Source organism: Podarcis pityusensis (assembly GCF_964106645.2).
Source record: "Podarcis pityusensis genome assembly, chromosome: 8".
NCBI classification, from domain to species: domain Eukaryota; kingdom Metazoa; phylum Chordata; class Lepidosauria; order Squamata; family Lacertidae; genus Podarcis; species Podarcis pityusensis.
The window spans coordinates 17,137,605-17,156,141 of record NC_138033.1 but is presented as its reverse complement, the minus strand read 5'-3'; the positions used below and the strand labels follow the sequence as shown (position 1 = coordinate 17,156,141).

The 18,537-nt window shown below is 44.6% G+C and overlaps 1 protein-coding gene and 1 long non-coding RNA gene across 8 annotated transcripts in view; one reads left to right on the top strand and one right to left on the bottom strand.

The window, feature by feature from the left end:
• MAG (myelin associated glycoprotein) overlaps positions 1-18,161 on the bottom strand; it is a 77,794-nt gene extending 59,633 nt beyond the window's left edge. For 2 of the 7 annotated variants that reach the window (XM_081018818.1, XM_081018820.1), the window contains exon 1: positions 17,907-18,161. In XM_081018818.1, the coding sequence (XP_080874944.1) occupies positions 17,907-18,075 (169 nt within the window). In that variant the 5' untranslated portion in view covers positions 18,076-18,161. The remainder of the gene's footprint in view (positions 1-17,906) is intronic. The other 5 variants (XM_081018822.1, XM_081018826.1, XM_081018819.1 and 2 more) reach the window with 4 other exon arrangements.
• Positions 1-18,537, top strand: part of LOC308484587 — a 241,250-nt gene that overhangs the window by 35,750 nt on the left and 186,963 nt on the right. The window lies entirely within an intron of this gene.

The window sequence follows — 18,537 nt, the reverse complement described above, 5'->3', positions numbered from 1 at the left end:
CTATTCCATAATAAAAATAACAATTTTATTATTTATACCCTGCCCAACTGAGTTGCCCCAGGCACTCTGGACGGCTTCCAACACATACAAAAACATAATAAAAAAATTTAACGTTTTAAAAAAACTTCCCTATACAGGGCTGCCTTCAGACGTCTTCTACAGGTTGTCTAGTTACTTATCTCCTTGGCTCGGGGGCTGCATAACTTGGGGCCCACATGTGGCCCTCCAGGCCTCTCTGTGTGGCCCCTGGGGCTCTCCCTAGGCCACCCCCCCTTCCCGGTCGTGCTTCTCATCATGTTTTTGCCTGTTTGGGATGTATACAGTGGTGCCTTGGTTCTCGAACGGCTTAGTTGTAGAACAAATCGGCTCCTGAATGCTGCACACCTGGAAGTAAGTGTTCTGGTTTGTGAATGTTTTTCGGAAGCTGAACGTCGGACGCAGCTTCCGCTTGAGTGCAGGAAGCTCCTGCAGCCAATCAGAAGCCGCGCCCTGGTTTTTGAATGGTTATGGGAGTCAAATAGACTTCCGGAATGGATTAAGTTCGAGAACCAAGGTACTACTGTACTCAGAGATAAAGAAGGTGGTTGGGGTTGGGCGTGTGTAGAAACCAGCTTCCTGCACCAAGCTAAATTTTACATCCATGTTCTGACCCCATGCTGCCCAGCACTAGCCTGCCCCACTTTCCCACTCCTGGAAGCCTGACCAGAAGGCAAGGTGAACATGGCCCCACAGATCTCGAGGGCCACCGCTCGAGACAGCTTCTGAAGCGAGATGGAGGCTGCTCCTCTCTTTGGAAGACTTGGCAGGATACCGAGCGGTAAATACACCCACCAGGAAGGATCACGGTGCCAGATCATTAATCACGCAGGATCTGCAAAGGTTGGCTCAGCTGCCTAGTCAGCTGCTGCCAGTGTCCCATCTACCTCCTGCAGGGAGAGCGCTAGGCAGGGAGCTGGATTCGAATGAGCAAAACATTGAGGCAGGGAAGAGTGTGAGGGGGCATTCAGCCTAGGACCATCAGAAGCTGCCTTCCAGATATAGACCATTCAACACACACAATTTTCCCTTCCCTAATAATCCTGGGAACTACAGTCCTCCCCCCCCCCGAGTGACCATTCCCAGCACCTTTATGAAAGCTACAGCTCCCAGAATTCCTTGGGGAAAGTCATATGCTTTAAAGATGCATTGTTGTTGTTGTTTAATCGATTAGTAGTGTCCAACTCTTCATGACGCCATGGACCAGAGCACGCCAGGCACTCCTGTCTTCCATTGCCTCCCGCAGTTTGGTCAAATTCATGCTAGTAGCTTCGAGAACACTGTCCAACCATCTCATCCTCTGTCGTCCCCTTCTCCTTGTGCCCTCAAGCTTTCCCAACATCAAGGTCTTTTCCAGGGAGTCTTTTCTTCCTATGAGGTGGCCAAAGTATTGGAGCCTCAGCTTCAGGATATGTCCTTCCAGTGAGCACTCAGGGTTGATTTCCTTCAGAATGGATTGGTTTGAACTTTTAGCAGTCCATGGGACTCTCAAGAGTCTCCTCCAGCACCACAATTCAAAAGGATCACTGCCTTGTCATGGCGAAGGGTCTTGAATAACTCAGAGAAGCTATGAGCTATGCCGTGCAGGACCACCCAGGACGGACAGGTCATAGCTGAGAGTTTAGAATAAATGTAGTCTACCTGGAGAAGGGACCAGCAATCCACTCCAGTATCCCAAGAAAACTCCATGGACAATAACAACAGACATATAAAACATGCATTAGGTGTGCTTTAAATGTATGGTCTGAGTCAGACCCGCGGTCCATCTAGATCAGTACTGTCTGCACGGATGGGCAACGGCTCTCCAAAGTTTCAGGAAGGGGACATTTCCATTCTTACCAGAAGTTGCTGGGGACTGAACCTGAGTCTGAGGCAGCTTCCAATGTTCCTACCACATTCTGAAGCAAAACTCATTATTACCCTCTAAAGAAGGGGTCCCAACGGCAGACCGCTGAAGTCTGGAATCCAGAATTACCTAACTGTACCACAGATGGTGTCATCCAATCATGGCAAAATTCATAACAATCCTGTTGGGCTGTGACAATAGCTAGGTTTTAATTTTTAGTGTGTTTTTGTCTCTTTGTTTAGAATTCTGTATGGAGGGGGAAATCTGTATCTGTATCCAAGGGAACCAACCTTGTGATTTAGTTGAACAAAAAGCAGACACAAGACCGATGAATCTTATCTGCTCTAGCCTGCATTTCCTCTCTCTTCGTACCTCGGCAAAGTTACCAACCATAGGTATACTTCAGAGATGACCTGGCTCCTGTGTTCCACTGTAGTCACCAAGACCGCTATTCGTAATTTTCTACGGGAGCCGTTCTCAGAATGTCAGAACCGCCGTGTGAATTGCCCTTCAAGAGACCACTCACAGCCATGAAAGGAACAGTGACATTCTCTTGTCAAGTCGTGTAGGCCACAGATAGCTAGCCTGTGGCCTTCCAAATGTTGTGGGACTACAACTCCCATGATCCCCAACCACTGGCCTTGCTGGGGCCAGAATATTCAACATGGTGTCCTCTTAGATACTGATGGACTATTAGTTGCTACCATTCCTGTAACTGAATCATAGAACTGTAGAGTTGAAAGAGACCCTAAGGATCATATAGTCCTATGGGGGGAAATTGTGTACACTTGAAAACGCTGGCAGCATTAAGATAAATTCAAGAGTGTAAATAAGTTTTATTCTGAATGGTTTAGTTTAGTGCAGGGATTTATGATATGCAAAATGAACCAAGGAAAGGCAAGAAGGGAAGTCATTGATATTTTAAGGATGTTTAAATGAGTATTCTAAATTGTAAAACATATATATATATATATATATACACACACACACACACCAACCGCTTGCAGTGCAGGAATATACAGCTTTCCCATACAGGGATCGAATCTGCAAACCTTGGCATTGTCAGCACCACACTCTTAACGAACAGAGCTATCCAGGTAATATGGTAATATAAAGAGCCAGGTTAGAGTGATGGACTAGGACCTGGGAGACTAGAGTTCAAATCCCTGCTCAGCCATGGAACTCACTGGGTGATCTTGGGCCAGTCAGCCTAACCAACCTCACAGGGTTGTTGGGATGATGCACTGGAGAGGAAGAGAACCATGTATGCCACCTTGAGCTCCTTGGAGGAAAAGTGGGGTATAAATGTGATAAACAAACAAACAAACAAACAAACAATCCCTGCCCATTGGCCATGCCAGCTGAGATTGATAGGAGTTGTAGCCCAACATCCGAAAGGCACTCTATTGGCTATACCTGCTCTAAGCAAGAGTACTCACGGACCGAACCATAGCATTAGATGTGTTTCCAGTAATTCAGAACAACAAATCCATACCCTCCGGTGTGACACAGCCCAAATCCAGAATGCCATCTTCCAGGTACAAAATGTTTTCCAGGGCAGCTGATGAGTATGCAAACCCACTTTTCAGCACCTTACTAATTACTAAGGACTTTCATTGTGTTCTTGTAAGAAGATCTTCTTGGATCAGGCCAAAGGCCCATCTAGTCTAGCGTTCTTTTCTCACAGCGACCAACCAGATGCCTATGGAGACCCACATGCAGAATCTAAGTGCCACAGCGTTTGTGAGTCTCTGATAGCCAACACTGAGCTCTCCAGCTGCTTTGGACTGATTTATTTTATAAAATTTATATCCCGTTTGATTGCACAAACAAAAACCTCAAAGTGGTTTGCAAAAAGAACAAACTGGTTAAAAACAATTATTCAAAACATTTGAAGAAATATTTGACATTAGCAATATGCCAAAAACCAGACTGAAACACATGTCAACATTCGACACTACTGATAGGTTTGCCCAAAGAGAAAAGGTTTTATCAGACTACACAGAATACAGTGACGTCAACAGAAGATCAATTTCTTACAAATGTGGAATGAGTACTATGCGGAACAGCGCCAGCTCTGCAGTTGAGTGGACTTTTAAGGGGTAAGGCAATCTCACAGGTAAACGGATCCCAAGTTGTTAAGGGCTTTATATACAAATAGTAATACCTTCAACTTGGCCCAGGAGCAAATTGGCAACCAGTGAAGTTCTCTGGGCAAAAGGTGTTATATTCTGACAGGTTCTCACTCCTGTCAGCAATCATGCTGCAGCATCCTGCGCTAACTGCAGCTTCCGGACCAAGCACGAGGGAAGCCCCCCTCCCCAAATTCCCATCATCCTTGACCCATGGATGAAATCAGACCCTCCGAGTGTCCTGGTTTTCCAAAGACAATCCCTGACTTGCAGAAGCCATCCCGGTTTCTGATTTGATCCTGGACTGCCCTGCTTTCCCTTTGGTTGTCTCTATTTCTCCAGAAGCGCTGGAGGGGATGAGACGTCACTCTCTTCACTGGCGAAACGGAGGGGCTGGATTAGGACATCCCATTTTCATAAGATAAAAGCTAGAGGGGTGGAACAGGACATCTCTGTTTCACCACAGAAATGTTGGAGGGGATGTGAAATACCGGCTGGGCTGATGGAATCTGCAGTCCTGATTTGATATCCCTGTCTGACGTTCTAGTCCGCCATTGACCGCAAATGGCTCCGATGGGCAGACTGGCTACAGAGCGCAGGCGAAACTGACATGATGTGTCGGCCCAAGAAGGAGTCCTAAAGCTCAGGCTCCAAACTGGATGCACACAGAAGCTTCTGTACAAGCAAGAAAGAGTGCCTCTGCGAGGTGTGGGTGTCCGCGACTGTGTGTTTGTGTGCGAAGAGTGCTCACACACGTAGGTCTCGGTTGTAGCTGATTCTCCCTTTCCTGCCTCCGCTGTTGGTGTTAACTTCCCTCCTACGGGCACCAGCTGTGCCCGCCTACCCCTGGCAAGAGGCCCAGGCCTGCTAGCTCTCTGGAGGCGCATGTCCCAGACTGACTCCTTCGGAGAAGGAAAGCTGGAGCAGCTCTCGGGAGGCACTGAACAAGACGGGAAAGGATGTCAACGCCTGCAGTAGCAGTAGAGGAATGGAAATGCGTTGTCGGTTTCTTTCTGAGCCCAATTCAAGGTGCCCATGTTAGTGTTTGAAGCCCCAAATGGCTTGGGCCCCAGATACCTTGGGTTAAGAACTTAACTCGTTCTGGAGGTCCATTCTTAACCTGAAACTGTTCTTAACCTGAGGTACCATTTTAGCTAATGGGGCCTCCCGCTGCTGCCGCATGATTTCTGTTCTCATCCTGAAGTAAGGTTCTTAAACCGAGGTAATATTTCTGGGTTAGCGGAGTCTGTAACTTGAAGCGTCTGTAACCCGAGGTACCACTGTATCCACAAAACCTTCACTACAGACCCTTTCAGGTGTGGATATCGGCAGAGGGGACCCTCTTGGTAGTTCCACCTCCCTCAGAAGCTGAGGCGGTGGCAGCTGAGAAGAGGGTATTCTCTGTGGCAGCCCCTAAACTGTGGCATTCCCTTCCCAAAGTGGTCCGTCTGGCTTCTTCACTAGACAGCTTTCAGCAAATGCTGAAGACACTGTACTTTTGACCCCTGAGATGTGTGTTTTGAGAGCGCACCCAATTCATGCCAATGCAGCACTCACTGTTTGCAATTCTGAAAGTTCGATTTCTGCAACCTGCCCTGGGATCTGCCAGTAAACAACAAACAACAACATCCCTTTCCAGCCTTTCTCAACCTGTGGGTCCCCAGATGTTGTTGAACTACAACTCCCATGAACCCTAGCTAGCAAGGCCAGAGCTCAGGGATGATGGGAGTTGTAGTCCAACAACATCTGGGGACCCACAGGTTGAGAACCGCTGCAAGCAGTCATATCCCCCCCCCCCGAATCCTGGGAACTGTAGTTTGTTAAGAGTGCTAAGACCCTTATGCCCCTCACTGAACTACAATTCCCAGAGTTCCCTGTAAAGAGGGGTTGATTGTTAAACCGCTCTGCGAACTGTAGTTGAGGGGAGGGAACAGGTGTCCCCTAACAACTCTTGCCACCCCAAAAAACCACAGTTCCCAGGGCAAAGCCATGAGTGTTTACCATGGTATGATACTGCTTTAAGTGTATGATGCAGATGGGCCTCAGTCTAGGGCTGCTCCTCATTTCTCTCCTGTGTGGCTGTGGTTTGAAACAGGCCATGCGGACTGATCTAACACGTAGGTCACTGGAGTAATGGTCTGTGCAGTCAAGGACTTTCTAGGTGCTCGTTCCCTTAGTTTCACAAAGGTTTCTTTCCCGCTCGCAGAGCGGCGCCCTTCCCTGCTCTGCCTTCTTTCCTCTTGACAATGGCTTGTGTTAAAAGCAGATCGTGCTCAACGCAGCGCCGCGAAGCAGCCGCTCTGGAATGGCACAGCCTGGCAGCGCCACTCAAGGAAAGGTCACAGAACAAAGCTGTTTGTCCAAGCTAGGCTCAGCCCGTCCCTTGCAGAGCCCAGACTCTGTTCACTTACATCACATTGTGCAGCCGTGCTGCGGATCAGATGCGAGGGGCTTCTGGGGTCATTGCACCCTTTTGCAATCTGATTTATTATTATTATTATTTTAATGTCGCACAAATCTTACAGCCTGGCAAAATCTTGATGGCTGGAACTCCACGTTTAGCATTTCTAACCTGTTGCCCGGTTAAAGAAATCTTAAGTCAATGAATGACATTCGTTTTAATAGATTAGTGAATCAATTCAGCGCCATCATTTGATGAAAACAAGTCGTTTTGGAATAAAAATGCCTCCCCCACCCCGCCCCGGAGCACAGGAGATGCCAGAAATTGCACCAGGGTCCTTCCGCATGCAAACAGATTCTTTACCACTGAGCTACCACCCTTCCTCAAAGAAAGACCTATGAAATAGTGGTCTGGGGCAGGGGTTGATGACTTCTAAGATGGTGGTTGCCACCTGCAAACTGCAGTTTTTATGTCTGTATATTAAAACTCTTAACGTCCTATTTTTTAATTCTTGCCTCATAAATCAGAGAATTCTTTTAAGGTGATTATAAAAAAAATTAAAAAAAATTAACTGGTTATGGTCTAGGCCTAGTCTCGTCAGGCTTTGCTTTCCAAAAGGCAAATGGACATTTGAAGAAATTTAAATACTCGATAGGTTGGAAACTAATGCAATGTCAAAAAAAGAGGAAAACGCATCACTGAAATCCAGCTTGAAGTTATACGAAGGTGGGGGGTCATCTAAACAGGGCAAAATGATATGTGTTTGTCTGTGTGTAAATCATGATTGGACGACCTGTAGCCCTCCCAATATTGGTGCCCTCCTACTTCCATCAGGATGTTGCTCAGAGATTATGGGAGTTTTAATCCAGTCACTTGGACCATAAAGAAGGCTGATCGCCAAAGAATTGATGCTTTTGAATTATGGTGCTGGAGGAGACTCTTGAGAGTCCTACGGACTGCAAGAAGATCAGACCTATCCATTCTGAAGGAAATCAGCCCTGTGTGCTCACTGGAAGGACAGATCCTGAAGCTGAGGCTCCAATACTTTAGCCACCTCATGAGAAGAGAAGACTCCCTGGAAAAGACCCTGATGTTGGGAAAGATGGAGGGCAGAAGGAGAAGGGGACAACAGAGGACGAGATGGTTGGACAGTGTTCTCGATGCTACCAAGATGAGTCTGACCAAACTGCGGGAGGCAGTGGAAGACAGGAGTGCCTGGCGTGCTCTGGTCCATGGGGTCACGAAGAGTCGGACATGACTAAACGACTAAGCAACAACAACAACAATCCAGCCACTTTTGCTGGTCCACACCTTCCCCATCTATGGTACAGACCAGGCATAGGCAAACACGGCTCTCCAAATGTTTTGGGACTACAACTCCCATCATCCCAGACCACTGGTCCTGTTAGCTAGGGATGATGGGAGTTGTAGTCCCAAAACATCCGGAGGGCCGAGATTGCCTATGCCTGGTATAGACCCCGTGCTGCTCATGGTATGCATCCTTGGGCAGCCACAGAACCCCCTAGGAGCCTGGCGGAGCCCATGCTTCCTTCCTGCCTCGGGCCTCACTTTAATAAAGTGTTTGGGTGCTGCCATTTTTATTTCCCACAATGCCACCCATGTTGCGTCACTCCAGGGCATTGTGGGAAATTTAAACAGCCCTTCCCAGATGCACAGCATTAAATGAGAGCTGATGCAACCTGCTTGCCACTGCCACCACTGAGCAAGACTGTGGGAGGCCATCCATTTGAAGCAACGCGATACTACTTTGAACAGCCACAAAGAATTATGTGAGCTGTAGTTGGTTAAAGAGTGCTGAGCAATGAACATGGATTCTGTGCACCTTGACTATGGCTAAAAGATTGGCATCGATGAACCGGAAGAATAAAGATAAGATCCCCTTTAACCAATGGATCGACAACATGACAACATTTGCAACATATGAATGGGCTGCCTATTGACGTAGGTTTTGTTTGGATAAATATTTGGATAAATATACTGATATTTGGAACAAGTTTATATAAAGTATAGTGGGTTATTAATAATCATATGTATTAGGACAATAACATTACGTATACAGTGGTACCTCGGTTTAAGAACAGTCCGGTTTAAGAACAATTCGGTTTACAAACTCCGCAAAACCGGAAGTAGTGTCCCGGTTTGAGAACTTTACCTCGGTCTAAGAATGGAAGCCAAACGGTGGAAGGGAACTGGCAGCGGGAGGCCTCATTAGGGAAAGCGCGCCTTGTTTTAAGAACAGTTTTGGTTTAAGAACGGACTTCCGGAACGGATTAAGTTCATAGACCGAGGTACCACTGTATATCTATATAACAATGTATGGAAGTGTAACTGATTATATTTAGTGTATTACATTATATCCCTTTTCCTTATTGTATTTTTAGTTCTCATTTGCATTTTTCCTCCATTTTTTCTTTACTTTCTTCACTTTATTTTGTATACCTGGAATTCTCTTAAAACAACAACAACAACAACAACAATAACAGTGCTGAGAGTTGTTAGGACAGCTCCTTTAATGGTCCTCCTACTCTCCCTTCCATCGATTCTTTTTTGTTAAACCAGACTTGGACCGACTAGTCCTTCAAACAGAGGGCTGTCCTCTGTAAAAAAGGGCACATGGCCACCCTAATCTTGGAAGCCTTTTAGTTGCTGCCAAAATAATGGGCAGCTAGATCTTGGCAGAGAAAAACCTGTCACTAGGGCTTCTCTCTACCAAAGGTTAGAAAACAGCACAAACGTTAAAGATTATTGCAATATCTTACAGATGCATTCCTGTAAGCAGAAGGTGGATGTATCGAAATGGCTCTCAGCTTTGCTAAGTCTTGAAGAATCAGCATATGGCGATGAGGCTCATCGTGTTTTCATATTGTTACAGCTCAGCATTTCGGGAGAATTCAAAAGAACATTTTGAAGTTCTTAAATAATTTTGAAAGCCTCCGAATGCTCGATGTTTCCAGGCAACGTAACTAATGATGAAAGATTGGCTGTCAGAATTGCCACTTGGGATACATATTAGTAATGAAATTCAAGGGTAGTTTTTTGAACCCAGTTTTCTGCAGGCCATTATTGGTTAATGTGGTGGGGGCAGGGCGAGCAAATCTCATGCTTTTAACAAGGCATGTAGATCTAGTGATCAAATACCACCACAATTTTTCAGAGTTTCCAAACTCATAGTGGCGTGACCTAGCAGCAAAACATAAAGAGAGGCAGTGCGGTATAGCCATCGCAGTCTAGGACTATGATTGGGGAGATGTAGGTTCAAATCCCTATTCAGCCAGGGGCCAACTTTGGGACAATTATTCTTTGTCAGTCCAACCTACCTCATAGTGTTGTTCTGAAGATAAAAGGGTGTGGTGAGTGAACCACATATACTACCAGGCCATGTTCAAAGTCCTTGCAAGACCTTTGCAAGACCCTTGCCAACTTGGGTCCAGGATACCACAGGGACCACCTGATCCCTTATACACCTGCCCGATCCCTGAGGTCTTTTGGAGAGTCACTGTTGGTGGTCCCCCATGGCTCAGATCCACTGCATCCGATGGGATGCACTCTTGGGGTCTATTTCAACTCAATGGTTCTATGATTCTATGCTCATATTCATCAGGAGCTATACGTTGAATATCAGGGGCACAAATTTATGGAAGCCTCTTCCATCTGAGGTGAGAGAATCCCCACTTTCCCTGTTGAACTTCCAGCACCTGAATACTTAAAAAAAAATAATCCCAGAAAGCATTTAAACTGAATTTTGACTTCGTAGTTTTTAATTTTCATTGGATTGCATTCCTTGTACACTGCTTAGAGACAAGCACCAATAAGCGGTGTATAATTTCCCTGAATGAAATAAATAAGAAATACTTCCTGGGGCTCCTTGGAGGAAGGGCGAGATAAAAATACAATAAACGAGGATAACGAAAGCTGTTGTTTAGGTTTGTTTTCTGCAAATTTAGAACAGGCCAGCAAGGAGGCAGCATAAATGAACTCACGCTGCCTCCTCATCGTTGAGAGTGATACCCTCTCTTAGGAACCTTTCAAAGCTCAAGACTGGGGGCTTCGTATTATTATTATGCCTTTGTATTGCACTTTCAAGCGTTGCAAGCGAGAACAGTTTAAACACAAAGCGCGGCCAATGTGAGAGAACATAAAAATACATCTTGCCAGGGTGCTGACAAGGGGTTGGAAGAGCTATAGCTGCGGAAGAGCAATCCCGCACTTTGTCTGCTATTAAAAGCTCTCCTCTTCACGCTTGGATCTGAACACCATGTAGGAGCTGCAGCTTGTTCAAAGCTCCCTTTGTTGAGCGGGCCTTTGTGTTTGTTCATGGGTCCCTGCTGCCCTCGGGTGGATAAAATCAAACGTGCACCATGCCAAAAGAAAAAAAAGCTTGCTCAGTTTGGGACTCGTTATATAAATTCCCTCCATTCCAGTGTGAAGCAGGAAGGTTGATAACTCCACACACACACTCTGCCCCTCCTGAGGTGGGTCTTGAGCTGCAACTCATAGAATCATAGATTTGTAGAGTTGGAAAGGACCCCAAAGGTCATCTATAATCCCTGCAACATAGGAATCAGAGCTAAAGAATTTCGATACGATATGATAATCTTTATTGTCATTGTCCCATACAGAACAAAGAAACTGAAAAATCTACATAAGACATCCAAAACCCAACAAGCCTGCTATCCCAGCTATCCCAACCTGGTTAGCCCCTAAAAACTCTGATACCCTATTTTTAAATACAATATACTCCCATACAGACTCCTTACAACGCATTTTAAAACCAAAATCGCATTTGGGTAGAATCCCTGACAGATGGCCGTCCAACCTCTGTTTAAAAACCTCCAATGAAGGAGAATCTACTGCCTTCTGAGGTGGGTCTCTTCCACCGCCGAACAGCTCTTACAGTCAAAAAGTGCTTTGTAATGTTTAGCCGGAGTCTCATTTCTTAGCATTTGAATCCATTGATTCGGGTCCTACCCTCTGGAGCAGAAAACAACTTCCCTCATCCTTGGCCCATTGGCTAAGCTGGCTGGGGTTGGCGGAACTTGATGGGAGTCCCAACTGGAGAGCCAACAGGGCAGCCACAGTTGTTTTAGCAGCAACAGTAATCCGGCAGGTGGTGCTTTTCCTGTCATGGGGGCACTGTGACAGGAAAGAAGCCACATGCTGAATTTTCTACTCACTCCGGGTAACCGCTGAAAACAACACAACGTGGCAAAAAGTTCTGTCCTTAGGCTGCAGTGCTGGAGTGAAACGCTCCACCAAATCCAACCCAACAGATCTCCAGAAGACAGCAGCATCTTTTCCAAGGCTGCCCAGCAGCAACCAGTGTGCCTTTTTTGTCAGCCGTCCAGTGTTTAGGGAAGCTTTTAATGTTTAATAGGTTATTGTATTTTAGTCTTCTGTTGGAAGCCACCCAGAGTGGCTGGGGAAACCCAGCCAGATGGATGGGGTATAAATAAAAAAATTATTATCATATTATTATACCTTGCTGAACAGCATTGGCTGCACGTCCAGAGGAAATGCAAGATAATTGTGAGAGGGCGACCTGCGGCTCACATCCAGTATAAATATATGAAATAGCTGTCTTGTACTCAGATCCTTGGTCCATCTACTCACTGTGTCCCCCTGACACTGGCTGAGATCCTCTGCTCTCGGAAATGTGAGAGATTCAACCTGGGGTATTTTAAACATACGTTGCAAAATGTTTGGTGCACAGGAAACGCTTAGAATCCAGTAGAAGAGGCTGCTGAACCAATTCCTTTGCTGGAGGATTAGTGCTGTGATGCCCTCTATACTATGCTCAGGTTGTATATATGGGTAAATATAACCTAAAGATGCCACAGTCTCCATTCGCCTTCGTTCCAGACCTCAGAAAAGGGCTTGAAACCACCACCGACGTGTCTCGCCACTCAGAGACTGGGATTGTGCAGAACAATATGTGTTTTTGAATAGGCTAAAGGTTTTATGATTAGTCACTGCACCAACCCAGAGAACTTCAAAATTTGATGAAGGCTTTGAGAATTCAAATGCAACACACACACACCCCTGCCCATCCGCTCTGCAATTTGCAAAACAATTTGCTAAGAGTGCTCCCATCAGAGACAAGTTTCTGGCCCTGGCATCCTGGCTTTCCTGGTTACTGCTGAAATGAATTGGGAGGGTGGGGTGGAATTCTCTTGCAAATTGTGGCATATCAAATTTACTTGCAAAGGAAACCGCAACCTTGAAAGGTTTATTCCATTTTTCTCCCATGCCACATTCCTGGCAATGGGCACTATTTGATTTAAGAGTTTTGGGAACACCAGCTGAAAAAGTGTCAAACCCGACCACTGAACACTGCAAACGATTTCCTCTCAGCACCACGTTTTAAAACATTTCCAAATGTATTGTTCATATAACAATTTCAAATGGCTGACCTACTTTCTGAATTCAGTTTCAGTTCTGCTGAATTAACCCTTTTGGATCCGAAGAAGACCTATTCCTTTGCACCATTCCTGGCCACTTGCTCTAAGCTAAATATTCTCAAATTCTGCACTCTCAAGGGCTACTAAATGTACATAAGGAAAGAGAAGCTCACCATTAAATTTACACATGACCTCCCCTGAATAGCAATGGGTGAAAATGTCCATTTCATATAAGACATTAAAAGACTATTTGATACAACCTTTGATGGAGGTCAGCAATGAAATTATGGAGGGGAAGAGGGCACCGGAGTCTTGGAAGGAAGCGTTTATCACATTAATACCAAAGTCGGAAGCTGAAAAGACACAACTTAAGAACTACCGTCCCATCTCTCTTTTAAATGTGGATTACAAAATATTTGCAGACATTTTGGCAAATAGATTTAAAAAAGTTTTAAATGAAGTAATTCATAAGGACCAGGCCGGCTTTCTCCCAGGTAGACACCTGTTTGCTAATACAAGGAACATTATTGACATTTTGGAACTTTTGCAAACAGATATAAATACAAAAGCAGTTTTAATTTTTATAGACGCGGAGAAGGCCTTTGACAATATCTCCTGGAAATTTATGATGGGAAATTTAAAAGAGATGGGAGTGGGACGGGGTTTTGAGAACGGGATTGAGGCGATATATTCAGAACAGAAAGCTAAACTGATAGTTAATAATGTGGTTACAGAAGAGTTTAAAATTGAAAAAGGGACACGACAAGGTTGCCCTATTTCCCCTTTGTTATTTATTTCGGTTCTAGAAGTGCTATTGAACATGATTAGAGGGGATCGGTTGGTGGAAGGAATTCAGGTCGGTCAGAAACAATATAAATTAAAAGCTTTCGCAGATGACCTGGTTTTGACCTTGCAGAAGCCAGAGCCCAGTACGAAAAGAGTATTACAACTGATTAATGACTTTGGTCGGGTGGCTGGATTTAAACTAAATAAACAGAAAACTAAGGTTTTGGGGGAAAATTTGACTGATACAGAGTCAGAACGGTTTCAGAACGAGACGGAACTTAATGTGGTTAAAAAAGTAAAATACCTAGGGGTAAACATAACAGTAAAAAATCTAAGTCTATTTAAGGACAATTATGAAAAATGCTGGACAGAAATTAAGAGAGACTTAGATAGTTGGTCAAAACTGAAACTTTCTTTGTTAGGCCGAATTGCTGCTATCAAGATGAATGTATTGCCAAGGATGTTGTTTTTATTTCAAACACTTCAGGTTTTGGACAAAACGGAGTGCTTCCAGAAGTGGCAGAGAGACATTTCTAAGTTTGTCTGGCAGGGCAAAAAGCCCAGAATTAAGTTTAAGATTTTAACCGATGCAAAACAAAGAGGGGGCTTTGCCCTGCCAGACTTAAAGTTGTATTATGAAGCCGCAGCGTTCTGCTGGCTAAAAGACTGGCTACTTCTTGAAGACACTGATGTGTTAGATTTGGAAGGGTTTAACAATGCCTTTGGATGGCATGCATATTTATGGTATGACAAGGTTAAAGCAAATAAGGCCTTTAAGAACCATATTGTCAGAAAATCATTGTTTAATGTCTGGACAAAATATAAAGACTTGCTGGAAAATAAAACACCAAGGTGGCTTTCACCTTTGGAAGCCAAGGCCCGAAAAAGACCCAATATGGAGGCTAAATGGCCAAAATATTGGGAAATACTAGAAAAGGATGGAGACAATTGGAAATTGCAGAGTTTGGAGAAAATGAAAGACAAAGTGCGAGATTGGTTACATTACGCTCAGATTAAAGAAGTTTTTAAAAATGATAAGAAACTAGGGTTCCAGGTGGAGAAATCGAAATTAGAAACAGAATTGCTAGAACCAAAGATTAAGGTACTTTCAAGGATGTACAACTTGCTGTTGAAATGGAATACACAAGACGAAACGGTTAAATCGGCTATGATAAGGTGGGCACAGGACATTGGGCACAATATCATGGTTGAGGACTGGGAGAGGTTGTGGAGTAATGGATTGAAATTTACTGCATGTAACGCTCTGAAAGAAAATGTAATGAAAATGTTTTATAGATGGTACATGACCCCAGTCAAACTTGCCAAAATTTACCACCTGTCTGATAATAAGTGTTGGAAATGCAAAGAGTGTGAGGGAACGTTCTTCCACCTCTGGTGGACTTGCCCTAAAGTGAAGGCGTTCTGGGAAATGATTTATAATGAACTGAAAAAGGTATTTAAATATACCTTCACTAAGAAACCAGAGGCTTTCCTTTTGGGTATTGTCGGCCAAGGGGTGGCAAAGAAGGACCAGACATTTTTTATGTATGCAACAACAGCAGCAAGGATACTTCTCGCAAAACACTGGAAAACTCAAGATCTACCCACACTGGAAGAATGGCAGATACAACTGATAGACTACATGGAACTGGCTGAAATGACCGGCAGAATCCGTGACCTGGGAGAAGAGAGGATTGAGGAGGACTGGAAGAAATTTAAGAACTATTTACAAAAGTATTGTAATTTGAGTGAATGCTAAATAAGATGCTAGATCAAAATAACTGAGCACCACTAAATTTAGAAGTTTTTAAGAAAATAAGTAAGATTGTGAAATTTAGCTCCTTCTGAGAATTATAAGATTATGAAATATAGAAGGGATATAAGAATTTAAATAAGATGATAAATTGCTGACAAAATGTTACAACGATGAAAGTGGGAGCGGGAGATGTGAGGAAGTCCAAAGAAAATGTGAAAATATGTTAAGATCAATGTTATATTGCTTATTATGTTTATTTTTATTGTAAAACTTAATAAATTGCTTTAAAAAAAAAAAAAGAAAATGTCCATTTCAGTTTCTAATCTTTCCAATGTTAAGTTCAGTTCTCAACATTTTCAGTTTCTCATGTTTTTAAATATAGTTCTCATGAAAATTCATCAACATTTTAGAAAGAGTGTCTCCTAATATGCACAAGGCTGTATGCAATATTACCTGAGATACACATTTTAGAGCAATTTCCCCTAAATTCATGCATCTTTGCCTGTTTTTCCCATGAATATACATCCAAGTATATGCATTTTTTGGGTGCATTACTTAACTGGAGAACTGTATCACAAAATTTGGATAAGTATGAATTCAGAAGGTTGCCTGTGTTTTGGTTCACATATTGTTTCAGAGAGATAAGCTTGCCTTTAAATGTGGACTGAACCAAATCCCTACTCATGATGCAGACATGCAGCAGAAAGGTGCAAAGTTGACTTTAACATGGAGTGGAGGGGAGGAATGCCATTTTTAAAAGACTCTTATAGGACTCACAAGCCATTGACTCAACATTCATCCTGATCCACATGCAAAGTGGTTACATGTCTTCCCATCAGTGCCAGCCCAAGATATTTTGGCACTTCAGGTGGACACACACACACCAAATGGCACCTCCCTTCTTGCTCTGACATCGGGATCTGCTGCACCAATGAATCCTGTTACCTGAGGCAGTCTCCTCACCTTGCCTCATGGGTGGGCTGAACCTGCTTCCCATCAATTGTTCATTCATCCCACCCTTTTCAATGCATTTCCCCCTCACTTTTCTAACAGCAAAAGGGCATTTTAAATTTAAAACAACATGGGTGAGAAGGCACTTTCATTATGCAAACCTAAACTTCTTAAATCACTCCTGTATAACAGTGACCTCCTGGAGGGGCACCCTCATAGGAATATTTTCTGAAAATAATAAATATATAAATAACCCTAGCGCTAGGGCTCTATTTCAACCATTTCTTCTGAAGAGCGCAATTTTTCTAGTTGCAAGAACATTACACGCACCCCACCCATTGCCAGAAAGGAACTGTCAAAACTGTGATTCTCGGCATGCGATCTTGAATGAAGCTCTCCCTTTTTCTATCACTTCAGGACCGAGGAGCTGTAGCTCAGTGGTGGAGCATCTGCCTTGAGAGCAGAAGGTCACAGGTTCAATCCCCGACAGCTCCAGGTAGGGCTGGGATAGAATCTTGTCTGAAACCCTGAGAGCTGCTATCAGTCAGTGTAGACAAAGTTGAGCTAGATGGACCAGTGGTCCGACTTAGTTTAAGGCAGATTCCTATGTCCCTATGTCTCCACATTCTCCTGCATGTAGATCGCTGGAACATACAAGCCTGTCTTACACTAAGTTAGACTATTGGTCCATCTGACTCAGTATTACATACCCTCCAGCATTTCTCGAATGAATAATAATAATAATAATAATTTCAACAGTAACAGTACCCCACCCATCTGACTGGGTTGCCCCAGCCACTCTGGGAGGCTTCCAACATTAATAAAAACATAATAAAACATTAAACATTAAAAAAAAAATCCCTATACAAGGCTGACTTCAGATATCTTCTAAAGGTTGTATAGTTATTTATCTCCTTGGCTTGGGGGTCACATAACTCCAGTGCCTTTTTTCTGGGGGTACGCAGGGGTACACATACCATGAAGCTCACAGGCTGACCTGGGGCCAGTCGCTGTCATTCTGCCTAACCAACTTCACAGGGTTGCTGCGAGCATAAAATGGAGCAGGGAGAACCATGTACGGGGTCCTGAGTTCCTTGGCATATTGTAAATAAATCAGTTTCTAACAGGGGTCTTTCCCAGCCGTACCTGGAGCTGCTGGTGATTGAAGTTGCGTCTTTTTGCGGGTGATGCAGGTATTCTGCCATTGAGCTAAGATCTCACGAACACACACCACAAAAATGTCTCCCCCTGACTCTTGCTCTTGATAGTGAAGCAGTAGGCAGGCTTTATCCCACATCTTGACTGAGTTCTGGTGGGGTTCCACCAAGGGACAGATGCCTCAGATGTGGCTCATAAGCCAGAAGTTGGCTACCGCTGCTCCGAACAACTGCAATCTCCTTTCCCCCCAAAGCTATAAAAATACCTTAGCAGCTGTCTTTTGATTCGAAACTGCTCTCTGGCTCTGCTTGGAGATCAATCCATGCTCTGACAATATACAAAAAAGAACCAGGTCCTTTGCCCTCATCGGTGAGCCTTCCCACTGAAGCCCCTCACAAAAGTAAAATAAAATGGCACTCACCCAGAATCTGAGGATGGGCTTCTCGTGGAATCGCTGCTGTCCTTCCTCCAGCAAATACGTCCCGGGAAACCAGACAAGTCCTCAGACCCAGCCAAGGGTACCAGGTTATGCCAGCCTCAGTGGCCAGCGAAAGCCAAGGCAGATCAGCCCACAAGGGGAAGCTGAGCATCCAGAACAATGAGCCCCTGTGTACACTTTGGGCGTAGAGGGAGCAGCAGTGGCGAGATGTCAGGATGAAGTGATGCACACAGATGTGCCAGACGTGGAGATCGGGCTTAAGTATTGATGGAGATGGGGGCAGGGAGGACCGGAGGGTGGGGAGCAAAACACCCAGGAAAGGAATGACTTGCGGAAGTAAACAGAAGTCTAGGATTGGGTTGCTTTGTTAAGCAGGGGTCCTGTAACTGAGCTAGGGGTGTTCTCAGCGGGTGGCCCAGGGGGCCTGAGCCCCAGGTCTTTTGCATCAGGTCCCTGATCTCCTGCCCCGTTCTTTCCCAAGGGCCACACCTCGGTGGCAGAGCAACTGTCTTGAATGGAGAAGTTCCAGGGTTCAATCCCCAGCAACTCCAGCTAGGGCTGGGAATATCTCCTGCCTGGAGCGCTAGAGAGTCGCTGCCAGTTAGTGTAGGTG